The sequence below is a fragment of the Schistocerca americana genome, chromosome 2 (assembly GCF_021461395.2).
Source record: "Schistocerca americana isolate TAMUIC-IGC-003095 chromosome 2, iqSchAmer2.1, whole genome shotgun sequence".
NCBI lineage: Eukaryota > Metazoa > Arthropoda > Insecta > Orthoptera > Acrididae > Schistocerca > Schistocerca americana.
Window position 1 is genome coordinate 148,976,215 of NC_060120.1, and position 27,308 is coordinate 149,003,522.

The 27,308-nt window shown below is 38.1% G+C and overlaps 1 protein-coding gene across 1 annotated transcript in view; it reads right to left on the reverse strand.

Annotated features, from left to right (window-relative positions):
• Nucleotides 1-11,994: 11,994 nt before the first annotated feature.
• The window catches only part of LOC124595179, a 251,250-nt gene continuing 235,936 nt past the window's right edge, over nt 11,995-27,308 (reverse strand). Inside the window, exon 3 of the mRNA XM_047133792.1 lies at nt 11,995-12,950. Within this exon, the coding sequence (XP_046989748.1) occupies nt 12,721-12,950 (230 nt within the window). The 3' untranslated portion in view covers nt 11,995-12,720. The remainder of the gene's footprint in view (nt 12,951-27,308) is intronic.

Here is a 27,308-nt window from a genome sequence, read left to right on the forward strand (position 1 = left end):
ATGATGAAGTATCTTGAACAGAATGACCTCCTCAATGCGAACCAGCACGGATTTTGTAAACATCAATCGTGTGAGATCCAACTCACACTTTTCTCACATGACAAACTGAAAGTTTAGGATCAAGGCAACCAGGTAGATGCAGTATTTCTTTATTTCTGAAAAGCATTTGACTTAGTACCACACCCTCACTTAATGTCAAAAATACAATCATATGGGGTATCAAGTGAACTCTGTGAGTGGATTGAGGACTTTTTGGTGGAGAGGACAAAACATGTTATCTTGAATGGTGAGTCATTGTCAGATGTTGAAGTAACTTCGAGTGTGCCCCAGGGACGTGTGTTGGAACCCTTGCTGTTCATGTTCTATATTAATGACCTTTTACACAATATTGATACTAAAATCAGGTTTTATGCAGATGATGCAGTTATCTGTAATGAAGTACTATCTGAGAAAGGCTGCATAAGTATTCAGTCAGAACTTGATGAGATTTCAACATGGTGGAGAGATTGGCAACTTCCTCTAAATATTCAGAAATGTAAAATTTTGAACTTCAGAAAACAAAAAAACATAGTATCCTATGACTACAATACCAATGAGTCACTGTTGGAATTGGCCAACTCGTACATATACCTGGGTGTAACGCTTTTTAGGGATATGAAATGGAATGGTCACTTAGGTTCAGTTATGGGTAAAGCAGGTGGTAGACTTTGGTTTATTGGTAGAAAACTGGGGAAGTGCCAATCTGTCCGCAAAAGAAATGCCTTACAAATCACTAGTGTGACTTGTTCTAAAATATTGCTCAATTGTGTGGCATACAGAGAAGGGTGGTATGAATGGTCACAGGTTCGTTTAATCCATGGGAGAGTGTCACAGAGATACTGAAAGAACTGAAATGGCAGACTCTTGTAGACGGACGTAAACTATCCCGAGAAAGTCTATTAACAAAGTTTCAAGAACTGGCTTTAAATGGTTACTCCAGGGATATACTACAGCTCGCTATGTATTGCTCACATAGGGATCACGAGAATAAGATTAGAATAATTACTGCAGACACAGAGGCATTGAAACAATAATTCTGCCTGTGTGCCATACATGACTGGAACAGGAAGACACCCTAATAACTGATACAGTGGGATGTTCCCTCTGTCATGCACCCCACAGTGGTTTGTAGAGTACAGATATGGTTTTAAAAAACAAAATTAAGGAACTCAAGGAATTATGATTCATTAGATTATTAAAAAGGCACTAATTCTGCTCTCTATTACAGTCTATTATGGTGTTTCTATCAGGATATTAAAATCTTATGCTGACTAGATAGGAACACTCTTAAGTTATCTTTGTATCATGATTCATGAAATATTTCCCAACAGACTTAAATATGTTGCAGTAACAACAAAACTATCACTTCTTCCAGTCCTTTCAAAGGTGTATGGGAAAGTGACCTACAGAAGAATACTGACTCATTTAACTGAGCAGAACTTATTAAATGCCTCTTGGTTTGGCTTTGATAAATGATTCTCCATGGAAAAGGTAATGTAAGACCTCACAAACAAACTGCTGACAGGACTAAACAAGAAAAAATATCATGTTGGTGTATTCCATGACCTTGCCAAAAGCTCTGATGTTTATCACAAAATTCTACATGCAAACTAAAATGTTATGGCAGTAATGGAATCTCTCTTACATGGATAGTATCTAACATTCATAACTGTCAGTAGAGGGTGTCTTTAACAGACTGTGTCTTGGACATGGAAGTAACTGCACGATGGGGGAACGTAACATGTAGAGTGTGACAAGGATCGGTACTGGGCCCACTGTTGTTTCTAACATACAACAGTGACCTTCCAATGACTTTAAAAGGTAGTACAAAAACTGTAGTGTCTGCTGATGATGAGAGTATACTAATAAAAGGTCCAAGCTCAACCTTAGGAGTACAACTCAGGTGATAATTTAAGACATTAACAAGTGTTTCATGACTAACAGTTTGTGTCTTAATCTCATGAAGATTCATATTACACTATTTGAAACCAGCAATTGTGACCTATTTGCACCAGAAATAAATATTAATGGTTATATGCTAAATGAAACACACTGTGCAAAATTCCATGGTGTCCTATTGAATAACAAGCTGAAATGAGTCAATGCTTGGCTAAACTAATTAAGAAGCTCAGTTTATCATATTATGCCCTTAGAAACGCTTCTCTTTGCAATGACCTAATGAAAGGAGTGTTAACCTCTTTCATGCATTATCACTCCCTGTTGTCTTGTGGAATTATCTTTCGGCAATGCACTTAAAGTAAATAAAGTGTTTATTCAGCAGAAGAAAGTGATAAGAAAATTGTGTAAGATTCATAAACATACATCTTCCAGAGCTTTTTTAAGGATCTTGGAATTCTTACATTCACTTCTCAACACTTTTAGTCCTTAATAGCTTTTGTTGCTGATAATAAAAATCGGCTTCAGCTGTACTGTGATTTACATTCACAACAGAATATATGAGCATAATTTTCAAGCCAACTTTGTCTCCTTGTCTGGGGTTATGTACTTGAGCTGTGCTGTAAGTCAACAGGTCATGTTTGGGTTGTGAGTGAGCATATCTCTGGACAGAGGCCATGTGCATGTGGTGAAATGAGGCACTGGCAGACACCCTCTTGGAACTGAACCAGTAAGTAGTGACATGGTGGTTGCAGGAAGGAAGTGGCTTAGTGTGTCCTGTCACTGATTGAGGTTCAGGGTTGTGTTAGCCATTTTCAGAATCTTGAGTTTGTTGCTGTGGAAGGTGGAAGTTGGAGGACAGCACATTAAAGGATCAGTTCATTAAGGCTGTGGTGAACCAAGAGATGTCCATGAGCGGCAGGGCAACTGTTGCAGCCTGAGGGGCACATTTTGCAGTGGGCCTACAGTGCCAGGGGTTACAACACTTGGCATCATGAGGGTAGAAGCAGTCTCCTAATGAATCTCCATTAAAGACACCGGGCGAGCAAGATTTGGAATGGTTCATTAGAATTCAGGTGTTCATTTTGGCTAAGCCAACTCTCCCATGACGATAGTCTTTCTGGTGTGTTTATTTGTTGTTTATTTAATGCTTTCATCTGAATACATGTGTTTGTTAATAGTATTGGGTGGTTTAAAAATTTAGTGGGTGTTACTGACAGTCTTCACACCTAGCTCTTTAACTATTTCCTTGTGAATGCCTTCATCTCAATATATCTATTTATTAACATATCTGTAACAATAAAACAATCAATTTTTGACAATATAATGTAATTGGATAGAAAAAAAAATCTACTCACCAAGTTGCGGCAGAACATTCACATAAAAGAAGGTTATAATTATGTAACAATGTTCTGAAATGGAAAGCTGCTACTCACCAAATAGCGGAGATGCTGAGCTGCAGAGAGGTGCGACAAAAAGACTGTCACAAACAAAGCTTTCGGCCTGTAAGGCCTTTGTTAAAAATAGCTGACAGAACAACTAAAACACACACACACACACACACACACACACAAACGTAACTCTCACATGTGACTGCAGTCTTAGGCAACTGAAACCACCTTTTCATAATATTGTTACATTCCATCCTGGATTTTCTGTTATAATTATGTAAGCTTTCGGAGCCAGTGGCTCCTTCTTCCAGCAGAAGGGTTGAAGGGGAAGGAAGAGGGGTGAAAGAAAAGGAAGGGCTAGGTGATGGTGTTGAATTTGGAAAAGTCACCTAGAACCACAAGTCGGGGGAGACTTACCGGATCAGATGAAAAGGAAAGACTGATTGTTGGGGATTGCCCCAGATGAGATTTGAAAACCTGGGAGCTTAAAGGTGGAAGACAGGGTAATATGTAAGACAGAGATTACTCTAAAACCTCATGCATGAGTTAATAAGGGTAAAAAGCGAAGTGCATTGTACGTAACAGAGGTGGGAGGGGGACGACAAAAAATAGACAGGTAAGAAAATGAGAGATGTAGAAAACTAAAACAGAGTGAAGAAAGGAGTAGTTACTGTGAAGAAATGCCAGGATGGAAGAAATTAATGTAAATTAAGGCCAGGCAGGGGCAAGAACAAAGGACATGTTGTGGCACTGGTTCTCACCTGCAGAGTTCTGAGAAATTGGTGTCTGGGTGAGGAATCCAGATGGCGTGTGGGGTGAAACGGGCACCAAGGTCACGATTGTCATGTAGAGCATACTTTGCAACAGGATATTGTGTGTTGCCAGTATACACCTTCTGCCTATGCTCGTTCATCCTAACTGATAATTTCGTGGTAGTCAGGCCAACATAAAAGGCCAGGCAGTGGTTAATAACAGCTAGTATATGGCGTGTTGTTTCACAGTAGGCTCTCCCTTGGATAGTATATGTTTTGCCAGCTACAGGACTGGTATGGGTGGTGGTAGGAAGGTGCATAGGGCAAGTCTTGCAGTGGGGATGGTCACAGGGGTAGAAGCCATAGAGCAGGGGGATGGGTGCAAAAGCAGCATAAGGCTGAAGAGGATACTGCGAAGATTGGCCCTTGGTTCGTGCCACCCACCTGGCCTTAATTTACGTTAATTTCTTCCATTCTGGCATTTCTTCACAGTAACTACTCCTTTCTTCACTTTTAGTTTTTGACATATTTCATTTCCTTACCTGTCTGTTTTTCACAGTCCCCTCCAATCTCTGTTATGTACAATGCACTTAGCTTTTCATTCTTATTACCTCATGCATGATGTTTTAGCAGTAATCCCTGTCTTGTCTATTACCCTATCTTCTACCTTTAAGGTCACAGGTTTTCAAATCTCATCTGGTGCAGTCCACAACAGTCACTCTTTCCTTCTCATCCCATCCAATAATTCTCCCCTGACCAGTAGGTCTGGGTGACTTTTCTGAAATTTACCCTTTTTCGTAAACCTCTCCATTCTTTTTCCTTCACCCCTCTTCCTTCCACTTCAACCCTTCTACTGGAAGAAGGAGCCACTGGCTCCAAAAGCTTGCTTAGTTATAACTTCCTTTTAAGTGTGTGTTCTGCCACCACTTCACACATAGATTTTTTACCTATTAATGTATCTGATGATTTATAAATTTAATGAATGTAATTGGTGGACTTTGTGCCTAGCTTTTGAATTCCACTACTTGCTTGGAACCACTCACGTGGGAAGTAGCTATTACTTGCCTTACATGTGGGAAGTGCTCTATGGTTCCCGTTTCTTGAATTATCACTGTGAGAGACAGATTCCTTTAATTAAACTGCAGAAACTAGAGTTGGCATACTACTGTTGCATGATTATGTGTGCCTTTTCCCTTGTTTTTAGAATTGTATTTTATGTGAATTTTAGAGGCAGCTAAACTGACTTGTGTGGATGGGCTATTATGAGGTATCCTGCTTCACAGTGATGTCAGAGCTTGTGTTGTTTATTCACATCTACTTCTGGAGTTGCTCTGGAAATTTAATACCTGATTTTATGATGTATACTGTTCTTGGAATGTGATGTCTTATTCAATGTATTCATTATTAATTCCTGCTTGATCTTTTTTGCATCTTCCCAAGACTAACAACTAACTATTCAGCCTTTGCTGCTTTTGAGATTCACTGTCCAGTTTAATTTTAATGGCTACTCCTACAATCTTATTGTGTCTTAATGAAGGCACAAGGTTGTTGCTGGCATCCAGCAAAATGGTGTGCAGAGTTTATTTGCCTTTGGAAATAGAGTTAGTTGACTGAAAGTCGTTCATCACTTATGTTGAAAGAATTTTTATACTAGTAATTTTAGTAATAATTTTCTTGTTTTGTAAGAATTACCTTTGTTAATGATTTCAGGTGCACTCAGAGGTAATATGGAGCCCTGGCCAGTGATGGGAGTTGACCACCTGAGGAAAGAGCAGCTCTGATATGACTTGTGGATTCATGGCCAATCAGAAGGGGTGATGTCAGGGAGCTGTGTTCACATCCCTGCAGGGCAGCTATGCTTCTATCACAGATTATGGGGGCCTATATTGGCCAGGTGAGTGCTGCACTGGAGTGCTGCACCACTTCTCTTTCTGTTCTTGAGGAAAACCTTGCATTCCTATATGGTGGTCACCCATCCCAAGCACTAGTGTACTGAATCCAGGTGCAGATCATGCACTGGTTTAATCAAATTGAGGACTGGAGCTGGTGGTGTCTCATTTACGATGTAAGGGATCAGTTAACTAAAACTAAACTAAACTCCTCCTGAACAGGCCATGAAGGCCCAAAGGCACCAACCAGCCGCCGTGTCGCCCTCAGCCCACAGGCGTCACTGGATGCGTATATGGAGGGGCATGTGGTCAGCACACTGCTCTCCTGGCCATATGTCAGTTTCCAAGACTGGAGCCACTACATCTCAGTCAAATAGCTCCTCAGTTTGCCTCACAAAGGCTGAGTGCACCCCGCTGGCCAGCAGCACTCAGCACACCAGAAAGGGATCAGTAAGTGAATTGCAAACCAATGCAATTCAGTTACACATGAAATTGAATGCCTTAAAATTGGGCAGGGGTCCAGGTAAGAGTGAGGAAGACAGTCGCTTGATATTAGAGAATATGGGAGCTGATTCTAGCATGGAAAAACAGAGCATGGACAGCTAGTCATGTCACTTTGCTAAAGTGCCGAACTCTCTTGTAAGTGTGCTGAAAGGGGTGGAATGCCTTGCCATCTTCAATGTGCAACAGTTAGTATGGTTTTTGTGGTTTTCTGTGTATTCAGAGAGGCAGGTTATTGTGGTTTTCTGTGTATTCAGAGAGGCAGGTTAATGTGTTCAAGGATCCATAGAGTGTAATTTTTCAAATGTTATATCTGTTACATCAAGGCTCATTAGCCAACATGGTTAATGTTGTCCTGGTGGACCATGGGAGTCTGCAGGAGTAGTGCACTATGATCCTAGAGGATACGTTGTCAACCAGAGTTAGGTGTGACTTAATTAACCAGTACCTTCTTCATGTCCAATGGATGGGAGAGCCATTAACCAAATAGATATAGAAAGTACAAACAGCAGCACTTGCTTTTGATGTTCAGCTGTCAGAATCTGAGATGGCAGCCACTACTCGGCAGGGTGTGAAGTCGGAGGGTCAGTTTTGTGTTTTATTTGCTGAGAGGCTGGCCACTTACAATAACCTAGACCATTTGGTGACTATAATGGAAGGAGTGACACAAGTTGGTATGAGGCAGGGACATGAAGGCAGTTCCTTTCAGCTGAATGATAACACTAGTAACGGTGGCACCCCCAGTAATGCCAGTGGTACTAAGCCATGCTGCTATCACAGCGACGAGCTGGATCACCTTGCCCACTTTTGTCATGTCAGGCAGTAAAAACAGCCAAATAGCTGACTTCAAAAGAGGCAAAGATGGTTTCCAACTTGTGTTATACTGAATGCCTGTAACAGGGTCAGGAAAGTGACTGACAATCCACTACCCTTTGTGGGTGTTGCTATTAATCACAGGCCAGTAATTGCATTATTAGACTCAGGGAGTTATATTTCTTCATTACTACTATTTGTAAATTTTCTGACTTACAGCCCATCACATAGACTTATAGGGCCATTTCTCTGACAGTGTTGTTGCATGTTTTCTGTAGGATTGATGACTTTTCTTGGCCCTTGGAGGTATTAGTGGTGAAAGTTTTGAACAATGACTTGCTCTTATGATGTGATTTCTTGAAGAAGACTGGGTTGGTTTTTGATTATTCATGGGGGTTTTCTGTTTTAAGTTTTATTCATCTGTAAGGTTCCATTTGTGCTGGCACACTAATTTCTCAGGTGTTTATTTGGTACAAAGTGATCATGGTGGGTTCAGTGGGCTCCTTGTCCAGGGACAAAAGTTGCCAGATGTTTTGTCAGATAGGTTAGGTGTAACAAACAAAATTGAATGTCATATCCAGCTGTCAGATAAGATGCCATTAGACAACCCATCACAGGCTGTTCCCCCCTAAAATAAAGGCGTTGCATCTGGTAGCATAAACTTGCTGAGCGAAGGAGTTATGCAGTTCTAAATCTCCCTCTGCCTCTCCAATTTTCTCAGTGGCAATGGGCAAGGATGGAGGGTATATGGCAGTAGATGATTACCTAGCTTGGAATCATGAGGTGGTTCAGGCATCCATACCCCTTCCAGATTTACATCATTGCATCAGTGGGGCTCGTTATTTCATTGTGCTCGATTTGAACCAAGCTTATTACCAAATTCCCCTGGCAGAGGAATCCAAGGCAGCTACAGCATTTACAACGGATTGCAACTTATACAAGTTTAATCAGGTGCTCTTCGGATTGTCAACGAGGACAGCTTATTTGTTTAGGCTCTTCCATTATGTGCTAGGTGACATTAAGTTCCAATTCACATACAATTATCTGGACCACGTGGTGGCCTACAGTAGATATTTCCCTGAACGTCTGGAACACCTTCGTCAGTACCAGAAATTTGTGCCTTTAAATCTGCTGCACTGGAAGGGGAAGCCTTTCAAATGGTCCAAGAACCAGCAGGTAGCCTTTGATGTATTGAAGACTTTGTTAAGTAATGCTCTGATGTTGGCTATCCCAGACTTCAGGCTTTCTTTGATATTACAAATGGATTCTTCCAGCTCAAGTGTTGTGGTAGTATTGTTGCAGGAGAAGGGTCGGGAAAGCAGGCCAGTGGCGTACGCTTCCTGTTCATTGACTCCTGCTGAACTCAAGGCCTGAACCATTCTGTTTGCCACTGAGCAATTCAAGTTTTATTTGGAGCATTCCAAATTTTTGCTTGAAACTGGTGACCAGTCCCTCACTTGGGTACTGACACACCGTAAAACTGGGTGCATTGCCTGCTGAGCATTGCAGATATCCACTTTCAAATTCTCCATCAGGCATAGAAGAGAATGGGAGAATATGGTGGTCGACACCCTCAATTGAATGTTCAAGGAAGAGAATGAATGTCCTTCCCCTGAGGACTCAGGGGAGGAGGGGGAGAGGTTGCTAGTGCAGTGCTTAATAGGATGTCAGGCTATGCCAACAGCAGGATTGGGATTCGGAGTTGGAGCTTATCAAGTGCCACATGGGATCAGGTGAAGGCATCCCAGGGTACAAGTTAAAATGGGGGATTGTCTTTTTTGCACAAGGAAAGACAGACAGTTATTGTATAAAGACATAAGGAAAATGGTAGGTCAGTGTTGGGAGTGTAAGGTTGCCAAACCTAACTCTGATGAATGCAGGGGGTTCGCCCAATTCACCCATGCTGAGCATCCAATGGTGCTTCTGTTCATCGACTATGTAGGGCATAACTGTGTTGTAAGTTGATAAGTTGCATCAGGATTTGAAAGGGGATAACTTTGCACTTGGTGAATTGAGGCTCTGGTAGACACCCTCTTGAAGTCAAAATGGCAAGTAGTGAGGTTGTGGTGGCAGGAAGAAAGTGATTCGGTGTGCCCAGTCACTGAAATGTGTCATGGGGGCACATTGGCTGTTCACAGAGTTCTGAGGTCATGACTGTGCTGGTCTGTCAAGCAGACAAGGTGTGTTGGAAGAGAGCACATTAAAAATCAGGTTGGTGGGCAACATGAAGCTGGGAGATGTCTGTGCGCATCATGTGGACTGTTGTGGCCTGAGGGACACATTCTGCTATGGGCCTACAGTTTCAAGGGCTACAGCACTTGACATTTTGATCGCAGAAGCAGTCTCCTGATGAGCCTTCATGAACAACACTAGGTGAACAAGTTTTGGAATGATTCACTGGAATTCAACTGTCATGCAGTGTCTTTTCCATTGCTGTTTTCATATCAAGCAATTATGCCTGTGCATACCCAGCTATTTGTTTTCCTAGAGTGTGCTTGCTACCCTATTAATTTGCCGAGTGAACCTTTCTGGTGCCAAGCTGTCACTATTGCGACTGTAATCTGTTATCTCATTTTGAGTGAGCTCAGTGTCCCATGAGGAAAGTCTGGTGCGTTTACTAGTTGTTCTCTTAATGCCTTCTTCTGGATACATGTATTTGTTAATGCACTGTGTGACATATAAATTTAACAAGTGTTACTGATGGCCTTCATGCCTAGGTTTTGAATTTGACTACTTGACTTTAACTACCTTACTCTTGCTATATCTATTTATTAATGTATTTGGTGGTTTACAAATTTAATAAATGGAACTGATGGTCTTCATGCCTAGCTTTTGTTTCACTACTTGCTTGTGACCACTCATGAGTAACTACCAGTAGCCATTACTTGCCTTACACATGGGAAGTGCTCTTTGAGACTGTCCTTTAGCATACATACCAGTTCCCATTTCTTGCATTATCATTGTGAGACATAGATCCCTCTACTTAACCTGCAAGGAACTGGAGTTGGCATACCACCATTGCATGATCATGTATAACTTTCCTCTTATTTTTGAAACTGTATTTTATGTTTGTTTAAGAAAAAAGCTAATCTGACTTGTTCAGATGGGCTATTGTGAGGCACCCCACTTCTCGGTGGCATCAGAGCCTATGTTGTTTAGGAATGTTCACTTCCAAGTGTGTCAGGGAATTTAATGCCTGATTTTATGACATTTACTGTTCTTGTGATCTGATGTCTTATTCAATGTATTTATTTTGTGAAATTCCTGAGATTTCCATAAGTTTCCCATGTAAAATGTAATTTCCTGAGAATTCCATGTTTTCCAAGTATTCCAGAGGAATTGCCACCCTGCACACTAGTCACTCTTTCTAAATATTGTTGAAATATCTAGATTCAGGGATTGAAAAGATCTCTTAGCCACTAGGCAAGTAGTAAGGTTCTTTGTAAAGCCGCATGACAAGTACTAATGTACTGTAAATAGCACACATGTTCCTTGAAAAATATAACTGTAGTGAATTAACATTAAACTACAGTAGCATGTAAATGACAGCAGCTACATAGTATAACTGAGGAAGCAGGTAGCAACTTTCTTTGTAATTTACCCAATTAAATTTGGTTGTAATAAGCATGAATAATATTTAACAGTTTAGTGATAGTTTGGTTGCAGTATAGTATACAGATTAAATTTCTATTATTTCCTAATTTTTTGTTTATGTGTATCTTGGCTAATTCCAAATTTGTGAAGATCCCCATGATGGGCTCTGTGTAACATTATGAATGAATGAGCGTTGGTTGCTTCTTTATTGAGTGGTCTCACTGTTAGTAGGGTATCGCAATCTGCAAAAATTTTCTTGGGCTGCCTCTTTCACTTGTTATATACTGCATGACCAAAAAAGTGAAGCACTCAGAAGGAAGGAGGAAACAAAATGAAATTTCACAGGTTGAAAGGGCATGAAATGTTATTTCAGTGATTACAAAACTGAGTCTAATTTATAAAGAATTTGGCAGTATGGGCCCACTTATTAATGGCTTTGCACCCCCTTTGGCCTGCATGCACACACAAATTTCGTTGCGATGTGTCTCAAAAATCAATTGTATCCTCTCCTGAGACCATCTGGCCCATAGCAGTTGTAACTGGTTCTTGATATGATGGAGTTGAATCTAGCTGCTCCCACACATGTTCTATCGGCAACAGATCTGGTGATGTTACTGGCAATAGGACTATCTCAACATTATGCAGACAGTTCAAAGAGATATGTGCCTTTCATGGAACCACATTATTCTGTTAAATAAAGACACCACAGTAGTGTAGCATGAAAGGTAACATCTGAGGGTGCAGGCGTTAGATGTATAGCAGTTAAGATGTGCTTGGTGTACAGCAAGGAGTTCCTCCCTTGTGGTGGTCTGACATGGTTAACCAGAATCTTGATGACAAGTATACCTGCCCTCACATTGCGATGTAACACAAGCAGTGAGAGATCTCTCACTTTTTATTAGTCACACCCCCACATTGAGTGATAGTTACTTTACATTGTTATAGGTCACTCATTTGTTTCATTGCAGCCATTAATATGTAATATTTCACAAACAATTTCAGTTTGGAAAGGTGGTTATGAATTAGAGCATATTCAGGCATAGGGCAAAATTAGCGATTGGTACCATGGTGGTTATCCACTACCAAGGCAGTGGGAATTCAATAAACTTTCATCAAAACTTCACTTACAAATTTTTATTTGAAGCATCTCAATTTGAAATTACACCTTTCTACAACTACCAGATTTATACACACAAGCATTACAATACAGTACTTAAAGTTCAATTAAAATATCATAACTTAGACTGCTCTTACACAAACCTACATTAATGTCACGCTTTATAAAAATTTATATAAAAGTAAGTACATGTAATAATCATCAACATACTGTTTCATGTATTGCAAGTATGTGCTCCAAGTGTTGAAGTTTCTAAATGACTGGCACTGTTGAAATAAGAAGATATCATGTCCTACATCGGTATTCAACTTAGTTGAAAGTGAAATGATTCACAAATGCTCCACAAATAAGCACTTAGCTACACTATGGATTATTTCAGTGCGAGGTGCAAGAATCAGAATCTCCATTGAGAAGTTATGATAGAAAGGAGTGTCAGCAGTAGTATCTACAGGACGAATATGAACAGAAACACGTAATAATACTATGTAAATATATTACTAAGAAACAACCATACAGCAGTTTCTTGCAGATTTGTCAGTTGACATATTAATAATTGATTTTCATAAGGACTTTCTTCACAAGGTCACTTCACACTGAACATCACATAGTTGCTTTAGTCTACATTTAAAGGACTGTACAGCTATAAACATGTATTTCAGACATATTATATTTGTCTGAAGTATAAACTAAGATAATTATGTAGTGTGTGTGGTGCAAGCAACATCATTTTAATGAATGGGTGAAAGGATGAGAGTAATAATGCAAGGAAGCAACAATGCCAGGAAAGAGACAGCAAGGTGGTTGCCATTGTTGCAGAGATCATTTTGGCAACTATCACAAAATGTAACTTCAGCATTTGATGGTAGATTCATTTTTTCAGCAATGTCACAGGTCTTCATCAAAGATGTGTCTACTATGCAGCTTCGCACCACTATCTGCTTGCCACCATGTTCATTATCTGCAAACAGAAACTAGTTAGCATCATTTGAAAGTAGCTACCTTAATAAAGAAATCTGGAAGGGCAATAAAAATAATACATTGAAAACCACTGAACAGGTCCATTTAGTTGGAGTGTATCAATATGTTCACAAATAAGATAATTTTTCTCAGTGGAAACACTGCTACATGCTGGTCATTTATGTAGCCATATTTGTTTGTTATAATCATAATCTACAATAACATTTGATAAATGTAACCCAACAATGTACATACTGTCTATTCAGAAATTCATCTATATGTAGTAGAGAGAGTTATCCAGTAGAAATAATTTCTCTAATTTGTGAGAGTTGTGGTCAAATACTTTAATCACTTATTTCAATCCTTCTGGTGCAACAATAATGTTAAATTAGCAAACAGTGGTGGCTGTTTCTATTCCTACTTTTATACTTCTGTACTGCTATTACTTTCAAATAACACCTAATTTTCCACAGCAAATTTCATAACTGTCAGTCTGTTATTAGTATACATATTAAAAGAAAACAGTTACCTACATTAAGCTCAAGGATGGACACCAAGCATTATCCTTACAACCACATTTTTGTGCAATGAAGAGGTTCACTTTGTGTTTAACTCCCCCTCTTCTTATCCAGTCTGGTAAGTCTCCCCTGACCTGGGTTCTGGGTGACTTTTCTGAACTATATGCCTTTTTCTAAACCTCTCGACTCCTTTTCCTTCACCCCTCTTCCTTCCCTTCAGACCTTCTGCCAGAAGAAGGAGCCACTGGCTCCGAAAGCTTGGAAAGTAAAACCTTTTTTTAAGTGTATTCTCCTGCCGCTGCTTGGCGAGTACATTTTTTTTATCTATTCAATTACATTATACTGTCAATATAATAGAGGGAAACATTTCACATGGGAAAAATATATCTAAAAACAAAGATGATGTGACTTACCAAACGAAAGTGCTGGCAGGTTGATAGACACACAAACACAAACATACACACAAAATTCAAGCTTTCGCAACAAACTGTTGCCTCATCAGGAAAGAGGGAAGGAGAGGGAAAGATGAAAGGATGTGGGTTTTAAGGGAAAGGGTAAGGAGTCATTCCAATCCCGGGAGCGGAAAGACTTACCTTAGGGGGAAAAAAGGACGGGTATACACTCGCACACACACACATATCCATCCACACATATACAGACACAAGCAGACATATTTAAAGCAGACATATTTAACTCTTTGTCTTTAAATATGTCTGCTTGTGTCTGTATATGTGTGAATGGATATGTGTGTGTGTGCGAGTGTATACCCGTCCTTTTTTCCCCCTAAGGTAAGTCTTTCCGCTCCCGGGATTGGAATGACTCCTTACCCTCTCCCTTAAAACCCACATCCTTTCGTCTTTCCCTCTCCTTCCCTTTTTCCTGATGAGGCAACAGTTTGTTGCGAAAGCTTGAATTTTGTGTGTATGTTTGTGTTTGTTTGTGTGTCTATCGACCTGCCAGCGCTTTTGTTTGGTAAGTCACATCATCTTTGTTTTTAGATACATTATACTGTCAAAGATATATAATATATTACTCCTAGTTTAAGTACTGATCAGTATTCATTTTCAGAAATTTGCCCTGTGCTGCATTGTTATTGATGATGATTTTTTTTGTCTTGAACACAGTTGCACAAACTGTGTTCTTTCTAAGTCAGTGACTGCAATAACAGCACAAAAATCACTATATTCAATGTATTTTTACTCTTTAATTTCTTTTTAAACAGTGTAAAGTCCTTGGGGGAAAAGTTAATGCCTGTATATTGGTTGTTAACCAAGTTATATGAACACACTGTCGTTTGTTTCATGAGTCCCTCGTCATTGTTCTTCTAGGTGAAAATAAATAACAAATGTCTTTAATGGGTCAAAAGTAATTTCAAGTGAAAAAGTTTGGTGCCTCACACTGTACATAAGAAGAAAAGAAGTGCTCCCACAACTAAACCCTGTGAAAAGCCAGTAACAATAATGGAACAAACAAGAAAGTGTTTATACCCACAGAAGACAGTCAAAGTAACATAGAAAAGAGGAAAGTGCTTGCTGTCACTGACAAAGTGATAATACTGTCATGCAGCAGATCACTTTGTAAAGTGACAGGAGCAATGTGACTTCATTTGCTATCAAATGTAAACTGTTCAAATGATGAATTAACATTACAATACAGTACAAGTTCTATTATATGTGTACATTTCTATGTGGCAGTTGAGTCTATGTCAGCTGGCCATGGTCCCCACTACACTTTTGTTCAGTAAATAGGAATATTTAAACAGAGAGTTTCATGTACATAGGTATCATAATCTACACCCAGTTTCTCACCTTCAACCTAAGTGTCTCTAATTACCATGGTGGTATGGAATACATATTAATGCAAATCTTGAAAATACATATATCTTTTTACTAACAATAATTTTTACATACAGGTACAGGAACCCAATGTAAACAATATAGGATTTAGTTTTAAATTAATAATCACTGAACACAACATTTAAGTCACATTTTTCATAAATTACTCTTTATATATTCAGCAACAAAATAAGAGCAATGTTAGAGTGGTATACTGTGGGCTGTCTTCCTGAATGAGTTGTTAATTTTGACTGAGCAGGACAATCTATTATGAAGTATGCTGATCCACCTTGCCATGGTATGGGGAGTAGTCACAAAGTTTTAATTATCACCTTGAAAAAATAAAGTTAAATAATATTTTTTTGTTTATTTGGAGGTATATGTCTGCAGCCTTGGTACACTCTTAAATCCTTGTGCCACAGTATGCAGTACATCACCAGAGGAGCCAAAATATCTCCACTTTATCTCTCAACTGTGCCATTTTATCTTGGCACATCTCACAGCATATTGTGGCACAGTGAAATGAAGATTTTAGTATCAGAACTCCAGGAAAGTAGCTTCAAACAAACAATAATTTCATGAGACCTGAGTTACTTCCAACACATACTATGTTCAAATAACTTATGGGAAACACACAAACACACACATATACACTCTCACTCTCTCTCTCTCTCTCTCTCTCTCTCTCACACACACACACACACACACACACACACACAAAACCTCACTCTCAGTGAACATTAACACTACCACACAGGCAAAGATGACCAACATTAGAAGTTATCAATAGGGAAAATTAATAATCAACCAGTGAGGTAGCATTAACTCTGTCCTTCCATTTTTTGACAAGTCAGAGAGCACGATTCCATGCAGAATTTAAGCAAAAACCTCCATCCTAATTTAATATCAATTGCTTCCTTAATAGCACTAAACAATAGCTGGAAGCGCATGCCAGAATCTCCATCTTGCTATATTCCATATGATGACTGTTGCCAAGACAATGTTCTGCAATGGCAAATTTGCTCAGCTATTGTAAGCATATGTGAGGCTTATGTTCATACAACGGTCCCCGATAGTCATGATAGTCTGACCAATATATGACATGCCACAAGTGCAATGAATATGATAGACACCTGTCTGACATAGATCAGTATCACCCCTTACTGAACCTAAAAGGACCCTAATCTTAGATGGTGCTCAAAAAACACATTTCACATTATATTTCCACAAAACGTGACCTGTCCTGTTGGAAATGCTCCCTTCTTAAGGTAAACAGAAGGTAGTCTTTGATGTCACCTAGTACTATTGTCACTCACCCACTGCACAATTGGTCAATAGCGCAATGCATGTCTGATTTGTCTTTCACTAGAACAACTCTGACAAAAAGTGATCTCAAGATGAGCCAACTCAGCTGACAAACTCCGGGGATCTGAGATGATGCGGTGCTGTCAACCAAGGTACAGAATACACCTTCGCGATGAGCCAAATGGTGACAAGCATCAGCTGGTAGATGCAATTCAGTGTGAGATGGCTTCCTATAAATGACGTGTCCCAACATACCATCAAAATTGCTCCTGACCAAACTCATCAATTGTGAAATGAATATTTGGGCGGAATGTATCCAGATGTTCTAAAAAGTCATTAAAATTCTGTCATGAGCCCAAACAAAAAAAAGTATCATCTACATATCTGAAAAAACCCACAGGTTTCAAAGCTACTGACTCCAAGGCATTTTCCTCAAAGTCTTCCATAAACAAATCGGCAATAAAGGTGACAATGGCTTTCCATCGCAACTTCATCTGCCTGCTCATAGCAACAGTCACTGAACAAGAAGAGAAAAAGCAACCCATCTAGAAGTAAGTCCATTAATTCGACACCATTATAACATGAACAAGCAACAAGGGAAGAAGCAACAACAGAAGAACCAACAACATCATCAGAAGAAACGACAGCAGAAGAATCAATAGGAGCCACTCTTAACAAGAGAAAAACTTCACCACCATGCCATTTAAGGATAGTTAGTAGAAAATGGGAGGAAAAAAACATTAAGATAAGTAATCTACAACAAGTTTTGTCTGGCCAGTTTAGAGTAGATAATTTTGATGACATCACATCTAGAATAGCAAATAACAATCTTATTATGCATTTGAATATTGAAGGTTTATCATGTAATCTGGTCAGTAAGCTTCATGACTTAGAAATATTTCTAGAGAGGACAAAATGGTCTGTAAAGGTTATTTGCTTCAGTGAACATTGGCTTAGGGATGAAAATATAAATTTATTGAACAAACTTACAGATTATGAAGTAGCAGCTAGCTTCTGCAGAGACAGTGGGTATGGTGGTTCATGTATTGTGGTTCATTCATAAGTAAAATACCAAATTAAGCAAAATTTCAATGATTTAAATGAAGACTGCACATTTGATAGTTCCTGCATAGAACTTAAGGACTATAACATGCTGATATTCAGCATGTTATCATATGCCTGGTTACTCAGTCCTGCAGTTTTCTGGTCAAACTTGAAAATTTACTCTACCAAGTCAAAACTGAAAAGTTATGTAAAAAAATTATTGTTTGTGCTGATTTTAATATAGATGTGAGAAAAAATGACAAATTTGCCTTTAAGAAGAAGAAGCTGACATCCACACATGGTTTTATTCTAAATTTTGTAGAAATGACAAGGGTAACTGCTTCATCAGCATCCTGCATAGATAACGTTGCCAGTAGCTTAAACTACAGAGTAACAGAAAAATGTATAGTAAGCTTAGGGATCTCAGAACACAATGCTCTGTTAGTGCCATTACCCTGTGTTAGCCCAAAGCACACAAATAAGAAAATCAGAAATTTTAGACAAGAAAATATAGAAATGTTCATCAATAAAATCAGCCTCATCTCATGGCCATTTACTGCTAAGTCCTCAGTAAATGAAAATCTCAATAATTTTCTGGAGGCCTTCTTGATGGTGTTCAATGAATGTTTTCCTGTTATAGCTATAAAAACTGACACACCTAAGAAGGGTTCAAGAATAATTAGGGGTATTCAGATTTCAACAATAAGGGAAAGAGAACTTCATATGGTGGTGGAAGTCAATCAAGACCCAGAATTCTTAAAGTATGTAAGGCAATATAAGAAAATCTTTGATAAAGTTGTCAGACAAGCCAAAAAATTGGCGAGTAATAATTACATTTAAAATGCTAAAAGTAAGTCTAAAGCAATATGTACCATTATAAAGACTGAAATAGGTATCAAAAAAGGCAGACAATGGAAACTTGAACTGGTGGTTGAAGGTGAGACTGTTCGGGATGCTACACAAATCTGTGAAGCGTTTAACAGCCACTTCATAAATCCATGTAAAAGTGATAAACTTTCACTGCCAAATGTGCACCATGTTTCCAGTTTATGTAACCCCACTAAATTAAAATTCATCCATACATCCTATTATGAAGTAGCTGATATCATAAAGTCCTTGAAGAATTTAAATTCTGTAGGCTGGGATGAAATTCCTACAAAAATAATAAAGGCAGTCACCCATAGTATTGCACATCCTCTGTAGTTTATAATGAATCAGTCTTTCGATGAAGGATGTTTTCTCGATAGACTGTAGTATGCTCTAATACGACCTATTTATGAAAAAGGAAGACACAATGAAGTGAGTAATTATCGACCGATCTCATTGTTATCATTATTTCCCAAAATATTTGAAAGAGCTGCATGTAACCAGATAGTTAACTATTATAATCTGCATAATATTATGCAGAAAAATCATCATAGTTTCCAAAGAGGGCACTGCACTGTGCAAGCCATTAATGAACTTATAAATTAGATTAGATTAGATTAATAGATGGATCATGAATACGATATTTCGTAATGATGTGGAACGAGTCAAATTTTCCAATACATGACATAATTAAGTTAATTTAACAACATACTTAAGTTAATATAACAACTTTTTTATTTTTTTGTGTTTTTTTATTTTAATTCTTTTTTAAATATATATATTTTTTTCTTTTTTTTCTTAATTTATATCTAAAAATTCCTCTATGGAGTAGAAGGAGTTGTCATTCAGAAATTCTTTTAATTTCTTCTTAAATACTTGTTGGTTATCTGTCAGACTTTTGATACTATTTGGTAAGTGACCAAAGACTTTAGTGCCAGTATAATTCACCCCTTTCTGTGCCAAAGTTAGATTTAATCTTGAATAGTGAAGACCATCCTTTCTCCTAGTATTGTAGTTATGCACACTGCTATTACTTTTGAATTGGGTTTGGTTGTTAATAACAAATTTCATAAGTGAGTATATATACTGAGAAGCTACTGTGAATATCCCTAGATCCTTAAATAAATGTCTGCAGGATGATCTTGGGTGGACTCCAGCTATTATTCTGATTACACGCTTTTGTGCAATAAATACTTTATTCCTCAGTGATGAATTACCCCAAAATATGATGCCATATGAAAGCAATGAGTGAAAATAGGCATAGTAAGCTAATTTACTAAGATGTTTATCACCAAAATTTGCAATGACCCTTATTGCATAAGTAGCTGAACTCAAACGTTTCAGCAGATCATCAATGTGTTTCTTCCAATTTAATCGCTCATCAATGGACACACCTAAAAATTTGTAATATTCTACCTTAGCTATATGCTTCTGATTAAGATCTATATTTATTAATGGCGTCATACCATTCACTGTACGGAACTGTATGTACTGTGTCTTATCAAAATTCAGTGAGAGTCCATTTACAAGGAACCACTTAGTAATTTTCTGAAAGACAGTATTGAAAATTTCATCAGTTAATTCTTGTTTGTCAGGTGTGATTACTATACTTGTATCATCAGCAAAGAGAACTAACTTTGCCTGTTCATGAATATAGAATGGCAAGTCATTAATATATATTTAGAACAACAAAGGACCCAAGACTGACCCTTGTGGGACCCCATTCTTGATAGTTCCCCAGTTTGAGGAATGTGCTGATCTTTGCATATTATGAGAACTACTTATTTCAACTTTCTGCACTCTTCCAGTTAGGTACGAATTAAACCGTTTGTGCACTGTCCCACTCATGCCACAATACTTGAGCTTGTCTAGCAGAATTTCATGATTTACACAATCAAAAGCCTTTGAGAGATCACAAAAAATCCCAATGGGTGGTGTTCGGTTATTCAGATCATTCAAAATTTGATTGGTGAAAGCATATATGGCATTTTCTGTTGAAAAACAAAAATTAGTAGGAGTCTAGATAAAAATATGAATGTACCAGGCATCTTTTGTGACCTAAGTGAAGCCTTTGACACAATAGATCACAAACTACTACTTTGCAAGCTACAAGTATATGGTTTTAGTGAAAATTCACTGAGGTGGATGACATCTTACCTATTAAACAGGAAGCAAAGAATAGTAATAGAAAAATCTTATAAGAGATTCTTCTCAATTTGGAAAAACCAAGAAAAAAGTGTGCCACAAGGATCTATCCTTGGACCAATATTGTTCTTGTATTATATAAATGACCTGCTGACTAACATAAATTCAGACACTATTCCTTATGCAAATGACTCTACAGTGATAGTCTGCTGGAAGAAAAGTGAAAATTTAATTAGTCATCTTCAGCAGTCTCTGGCTGAAATTGAGACCTGGGTGAGAAATAATGGTCCGAAATTAAATCTAACAGAGACACAAATCATTCTCTTTACCACAAAACAAGCTGTACAAGATATACTAGAAATACCATATGAGGACAATCACCTTGCCACTACAAACTGTATCAGATTTCTAGGTGTAATGATGAACAAGAATTTATCATGGACAGACCAGGTAGATGTGTCACTGTCTAAATAGTCTAATATTTGCAATGAATGTTATAAGTAGTATAATACAAACACCAGTCAAAAAAGTTGTATATCATGCATATTTTGTATCTATGATTAGATATGGTATAATTTTTTGGGGATCAGAGAAAACAGAGAGTCTTTAGGCTACAGAAAAAAATCACTAGAGCCATGGCAGGTGCAGAAAAAAGACAATCGTGCAGACCTATGTTCAAGACCCTTCATCTTATGACTGTTCCTGGCCTCTATATCTATGAGACAATTAATTAAGTTTTCTAAACAAAACCCACAACTTTTTGAGGACAACCTGTTTAAGCATGATTATGAAACAAGAAACAAATATCAATATAAATTACCAACTCATAGGCTAAAACTGCTGGAGAAGACACCTTATTATATGGGTATGAGACTGGGAAATAAAGTCTGTGAAAAATTTAAAAATTATGAAACAGAAGAATTTGGACATCATTTTAAAAAATAGCTAGCAAGTAAATATTATTATAGTGTAGAAGAATTTACGACTGACTGTCACAAGTAGTTGTACCTGATGTTACATTTTATTCTGTCACGCTAAAAAAGTACTTTAAGTAAATACTTATTCTTAATTTTTCTTTATTTTTAACATGATTATTTTAAATCACTTTGTGGTACTTAAAACTACAAAATAGCTATAATTATTCTGTATACTTACAATTAGAAGTAGCTTTAAACTGACAAGTCACCTATGTTCCAATCATCTGATTGTATATGACATGTAATGTGACAATAAAGTTTCTATTCTGTTCTATACTCTAACCTTAATTAGCCATAACAAGTCAGAAAGAGGAATGTGAGTGAACAGAGAGAGAGACCTAATCAAAACTTATTAGAATATTAGAGTAATTCAAACACATTCCTTCTAATTGTTTATGCGGTGCTGCTAGCTTTTACAGTGTGTGTGTGTGTGTGTGTGTGTGTGTGTGTGTGTGTGTGTGTATCTTTCCACAGATGCTCTGTATACCAGGTTTTAAATTCTTTTGCACAACACTTATTTCCTGCGATTTTGCCTTGAAAATAAAAAGGTGCGCACCTGTCAAAATATCAACAATTGATGATATCACCCAGCTAAATTCTAGTAACGTATTTGACAATTCTAAATGCAAGAGGTGAAATTCAGGTCTCATACTGATTACCTCCACACGGAGGTAATGTATAGTTGCTTGCACAGGTTTGATACACTCCACAGCAGTAGAGTAAGATTGCCTCTGTATTGTCATTTTTGTAGATGTGTCATGATCAAAATATACTTCCAACATTTGCCAAAAGTTGCGTATCATATTAATTCTCCAGCTATCAATCATATCAAGTAATTGCTTAAAAAATTCTGGCTTTTTCTTGGGATTGGCTGGATAGAGCTTCATGGTTACTATCGCATTGGGAATTTCATTCTGTTATTGCTCAGCATTTGGTGAAGTATGAACCTTTTCATGGCTTGGAGTCTAATAATGTTTCTTGATGTTATGTGATAAATCTCACAAAGAAAGCTTTTGGTGACACAGCTTTATGCATGCTATGGAAAAGTTTAAATTTTTTACTGATGCCCCATCTTTTCCAGTAGTTAATTTTATTAGTTCTGTTGTATAGGCTGTTTTTAAACTGCCTTCTGATGCTGCAAAAGGGGGTCAGGAGGGAGGGGTAGGTCCCCTCAAGACAGCAGCTGAGAGGACTGCTTTACACTCACTTACAGTTGATCCAGATATTGTTACTTTATCCACAGACAAGGGTGATATATTTGTTTTTAGTACAAGCAGGATTTCATTCAAAACATGCAGTGTTTAGTATCTGATGCAGCGTATCATGGAATCGGTGCTGAATCCACAAAAAGTGTTGAGAAAGAGAAGTTGCTTTTGCTGGAGACTATCAAGAGTCTTAATTCTTACTGTACTGTTCCCCCTAGGTTACAGAGCCTTCCAAATGTCCACAAAGAATGGTTCCACTTAGAACGATTGTGAGTAATATTGTTGCTGCAAGATGATGTATAGAAAAACAACTTGCTACCCAGTGATGCAATTAGTAGGTCTAAGTGAGCAACACATTAAGAACTTGATGGATTTTTTATGTTGATTAGAGGGAATGCGTTTGAGTGACCCTGACATTCTCGTGAGTTCTGATGTGGCCTTTCTCTTCACTCATGTTCCTCTGTCATTCATCATGGTCAATTGAGGTTAGATTTGGTGTTGAATTAAAGAACCTATTTCAACATGTGTTGACTTCTGCTTACCTTTCATTCATTCAGTGATCAGTATTATGAACAGGCAGATGGAGTTATGATGTGAAGCACATTGACACCTATTATTACCAGTTTGTTTCTGGGATATTTTGAGGAACATGCAAATTAATGAACCTATTTCAACATTTGTTGACTTCTGCTTAATTTTCATTCATTCAGTGATCAGTATTATGAACAGGCAGATGGAGTTATGATGTGAAGCCTGTTGGCAAGTATTATTACCAGCTTGTTTCTGGAAGATTTTGAGGAACATGCCTTGCAGTTAGTGGCTTTGAAATCTGCATGTTTTTTCACATACTTAGATGATAATGTTATGAAACAAGTTGGTAACCATGGAAGCTGGCCAAAGGATCTGTCACCATAGGAATTTGGACAGGCAAGCAAAAGATTTGTTGACATAAAGACAATTTAAATAAATATATTGGGCCCAATATGTGGGTGAAAAGATGTTACACTGTTGACAACTTGTGGTAGCCACAGATAGCTATAAACAGAGCACGGACATGGGCAATCATCTAAGTACACTGAATGTTTACCGGTTGAGCTAGGTATCAACAACTTGGTGTAATGTTTGGCAACCGGCAACTAGAAGTAATCTTGAACTAGAAGACTGGTGTTCAAGTGCCTGCCACTTAAGAACCTGGAGGTTCTTCATTGGTGGTGATGTTCAAAGCACTACTCCCATTGCCTGCAGGAATCTTTGAGGTGCTGGTTCCAGCAGTATTGGTATACTGTGACACTACAGATACTTTCATTGTTTGGCCTAATGACAGTGAGAACCTGAACAACTTTTTAGAACACCTGAATACAATACACCGGAATATTCATTTCATGCTGGAGATGGATACTGACAAAGGTGAGTGCCTTCCCTTTCTTGACATGTCAGGGAGGAACGTTGATTGTATGTTGGGACTGTAACGGGACACCCTCCTGTAGCATAACTTTTCCTCAACAGTAGTTGTTGATATCAGTACTATTTTTTGAATTTCGAACAGGACAGTATAATCTCAGTTGCTATTCTGAAAACTTTCATATAATTTTCAGGGTGTATACGACCCGGGACAACCGGGAGATCCGGGAAAAATCCGGGAATTTTTTCATCCGGGAGAAAACCGGGAAAAACCCGGGAATTATTTTGTATTCCGGGAACTTTTCATTGTTTTAGTTTTCAGTTAAATTTTTGTAATTTTGACTGGTAGGAACCGATACTCTATCAAAGGATATTACTGTATCCCACTATTGCAGAATTATACTTCAACAATAAAAACAATTGAGAGGAAAAAAAGAAAATAACTTAAGTTTCAAAGGAAATGCTCCATATACAACAACGACACACAGTGCTCATGAGAGCGTCTGCCAACAGCAAAATGTGTCAAAGGCTTTAGGAAGACTATGCAATGCTTCATAACGACAAATTGCCTCCGATGAGCGTGAAGTCACAACTGTTTACATTAGATGCGTTTTAGAGTTTCGAGCGGCCTCGTGCGCATGCGCAGTTGAGTCGCGTTTGAGTTGTAGATTCTTCCGGTTCCGACTACAGGAATGTGGCCATTGACTGTGCAAGCAGCTACATGCTACCGGGAAAAGGGGACGCCAAATTCATATTCTTGAGGAAAAGAACTTCTTTCACAAAGCGCCTAGCATCCAGCGCACGTTTGTCTATCGATTATTCATATGATTTTGAAACGCTTCCCTGTTAGTTTTTTGAACATTTTTGAACACATTTTAAGTTGATTTCTGAATGAATCCTAAGTTGATTTTTGAATGCGTGATGTATCTGTCAGGAGAATCCAGAAATAAACTTTCCGCAGACAAAAGGGGACGCGGCTATATGAGCTGAGCGGAGTAAAGCCAAACGGATGAATGCCAATTGCTGTCTGATTATGTGGTTGAATGGGTTTGCGAATGATCAGCGTTGTTATAATTACTAGTGAAATCTATAGATCCAGACTACCAGAATGGAAATAAACGACTTACAGGAATAACAGGTGAGAAAGATTACGTATTAACTTCTCGATGTATCCAAGAAATTGAAATTTTGGCAGAAAATTTTTGGCCAGATCGCTCTACTAGTAAGGACCAGTTGTACAGTCCCCGGCTAGCAGCCGCTTCAGTTCTATTTGGAAGTAACGCGGAAAACGTTGTACGAACACGTAATAGCGCCTAACCGCAAAATAATCGCGGGACAACTAAACCTGTGATTCTGACAGGTTTAGTGAAGTTAATGAGCGAACAAATTTTTACAATGGCAGGAATAACTACAGAGTTAGTGATGACAAGATTGTTTGTTAGAACGAAGAAGGAGAAGAAATGGGGACATCACACAAATTATGGAAGAATAAGACGATTCCAGATTTATATAAAAATTTCGTAATACTACTTTTCGATCTCATGCTTGAGAAACTGGTTCGTATGAATGAAACATGAAATTAATTCCTAACATAAAGTTTTTTGTTTGTAATGCTTTATAAAGAGGCGTGGCACTGCACTTTGGCACACTTGAGACCAAATAATATGTCTTAACATTTTCTCACACACATATGTGTTATGTTTCAGACTTTTCAGAAAGATATGCGTTACAAGATGAACATATTTTTGAAAATTCGATTTTTTTAGTATTGACTCGGTTCGCAGATATCGTAGATCCGGGGCTGATGCACAGAACAGTCTGAGTTATAGTGGGTAGTTTCCACGTGACCCATGTTTACATTTAGTGATTTTGCTGTTTACCCCTCGTTTACTCTCACGTCAAATGAAAACAAAACGAATATCTGTGGCCGGGTGCTATCAAGTGAATGAAAATGCATTCACATGATTACGGAAGGCTAAAATATGTCATTAGTTTCAGATTTGATTTTATTTCCACTTCTCTGACAGTCAAGCGTTAATCGCCTTGCGGAACAATGAAGTTATTTTTGTCTGTTTGCTAAAGAAATTTGACTTTTATAAACTTTTTCCGTAGAGGCAGTCAATGTATCTGAAACGAAATGTTTAATTCCACATTACTGGCTGGTTTCAACTGTTCGCTGCATTTCAAGTGTACGTTTTCATCTTCTTGCACATATGGCATTTTGCCATAATAAAGAAACAAACATAACATAATACAGTACTGATGCTCCAAAAAAATTTACATCCCGGAAACCACACTGAAAAGCTTAATATCAGGTCGAGGTCTACTTCATTGGGAATCTGGACATACAGATGTGCACTTTAAGTATGCACTTTAAATGTGCACATTTTAGTATGGTTCACGAAATTCCGATGCTCTTGGAGTATCCTCTGATGTCTTGTTTCTTTTATGACATAATGTATGATTTTTTAATATTTTACACGTGCGTACATACGGGCTTCCCACATCATGGTAGCTGCGCAAGCACGGTGTCGCCTGTTATTTGCGCTCTCTGGCAACTGCTGAAATGAACCTATTTCTAAATATTGCGAATGGTGGTTTGAAAAGCGTTACTTTCAAAGTAAATATCCTTTTACGTAAGTTGAATTATGTGCGAGAATGTACCATGAATTTATTAAATCACAGAGCGTTTGACTCTCGATTAAAAACCAACTCATTGATGACGAGCCATTTAGAAGAATTTCGAACCCTGAAGATCAGACATATTACTGGCACATTCGTGTGGTATATCCTAAGTGTAACACTTGAATAAAAGATCAAGATTATATGCGAAAGCTTAGCTTTTCTTGCAGCTTATTAACCTTAGTGACCAATATTATATGTGAAAGCTTTGCTTTTATTGTATCAACACTATGTATATTAATTTAAACTATTAACTTTCCCTGTTTGTGTGTTTGCGCTACTCAACAGTGATGTTGCTGTTGGTTGACTACATCACGTGTCCTATGCTCTGAATATCCGCAGCCATCGGCTGGCGAGATCACGTGACATGACCTATGACT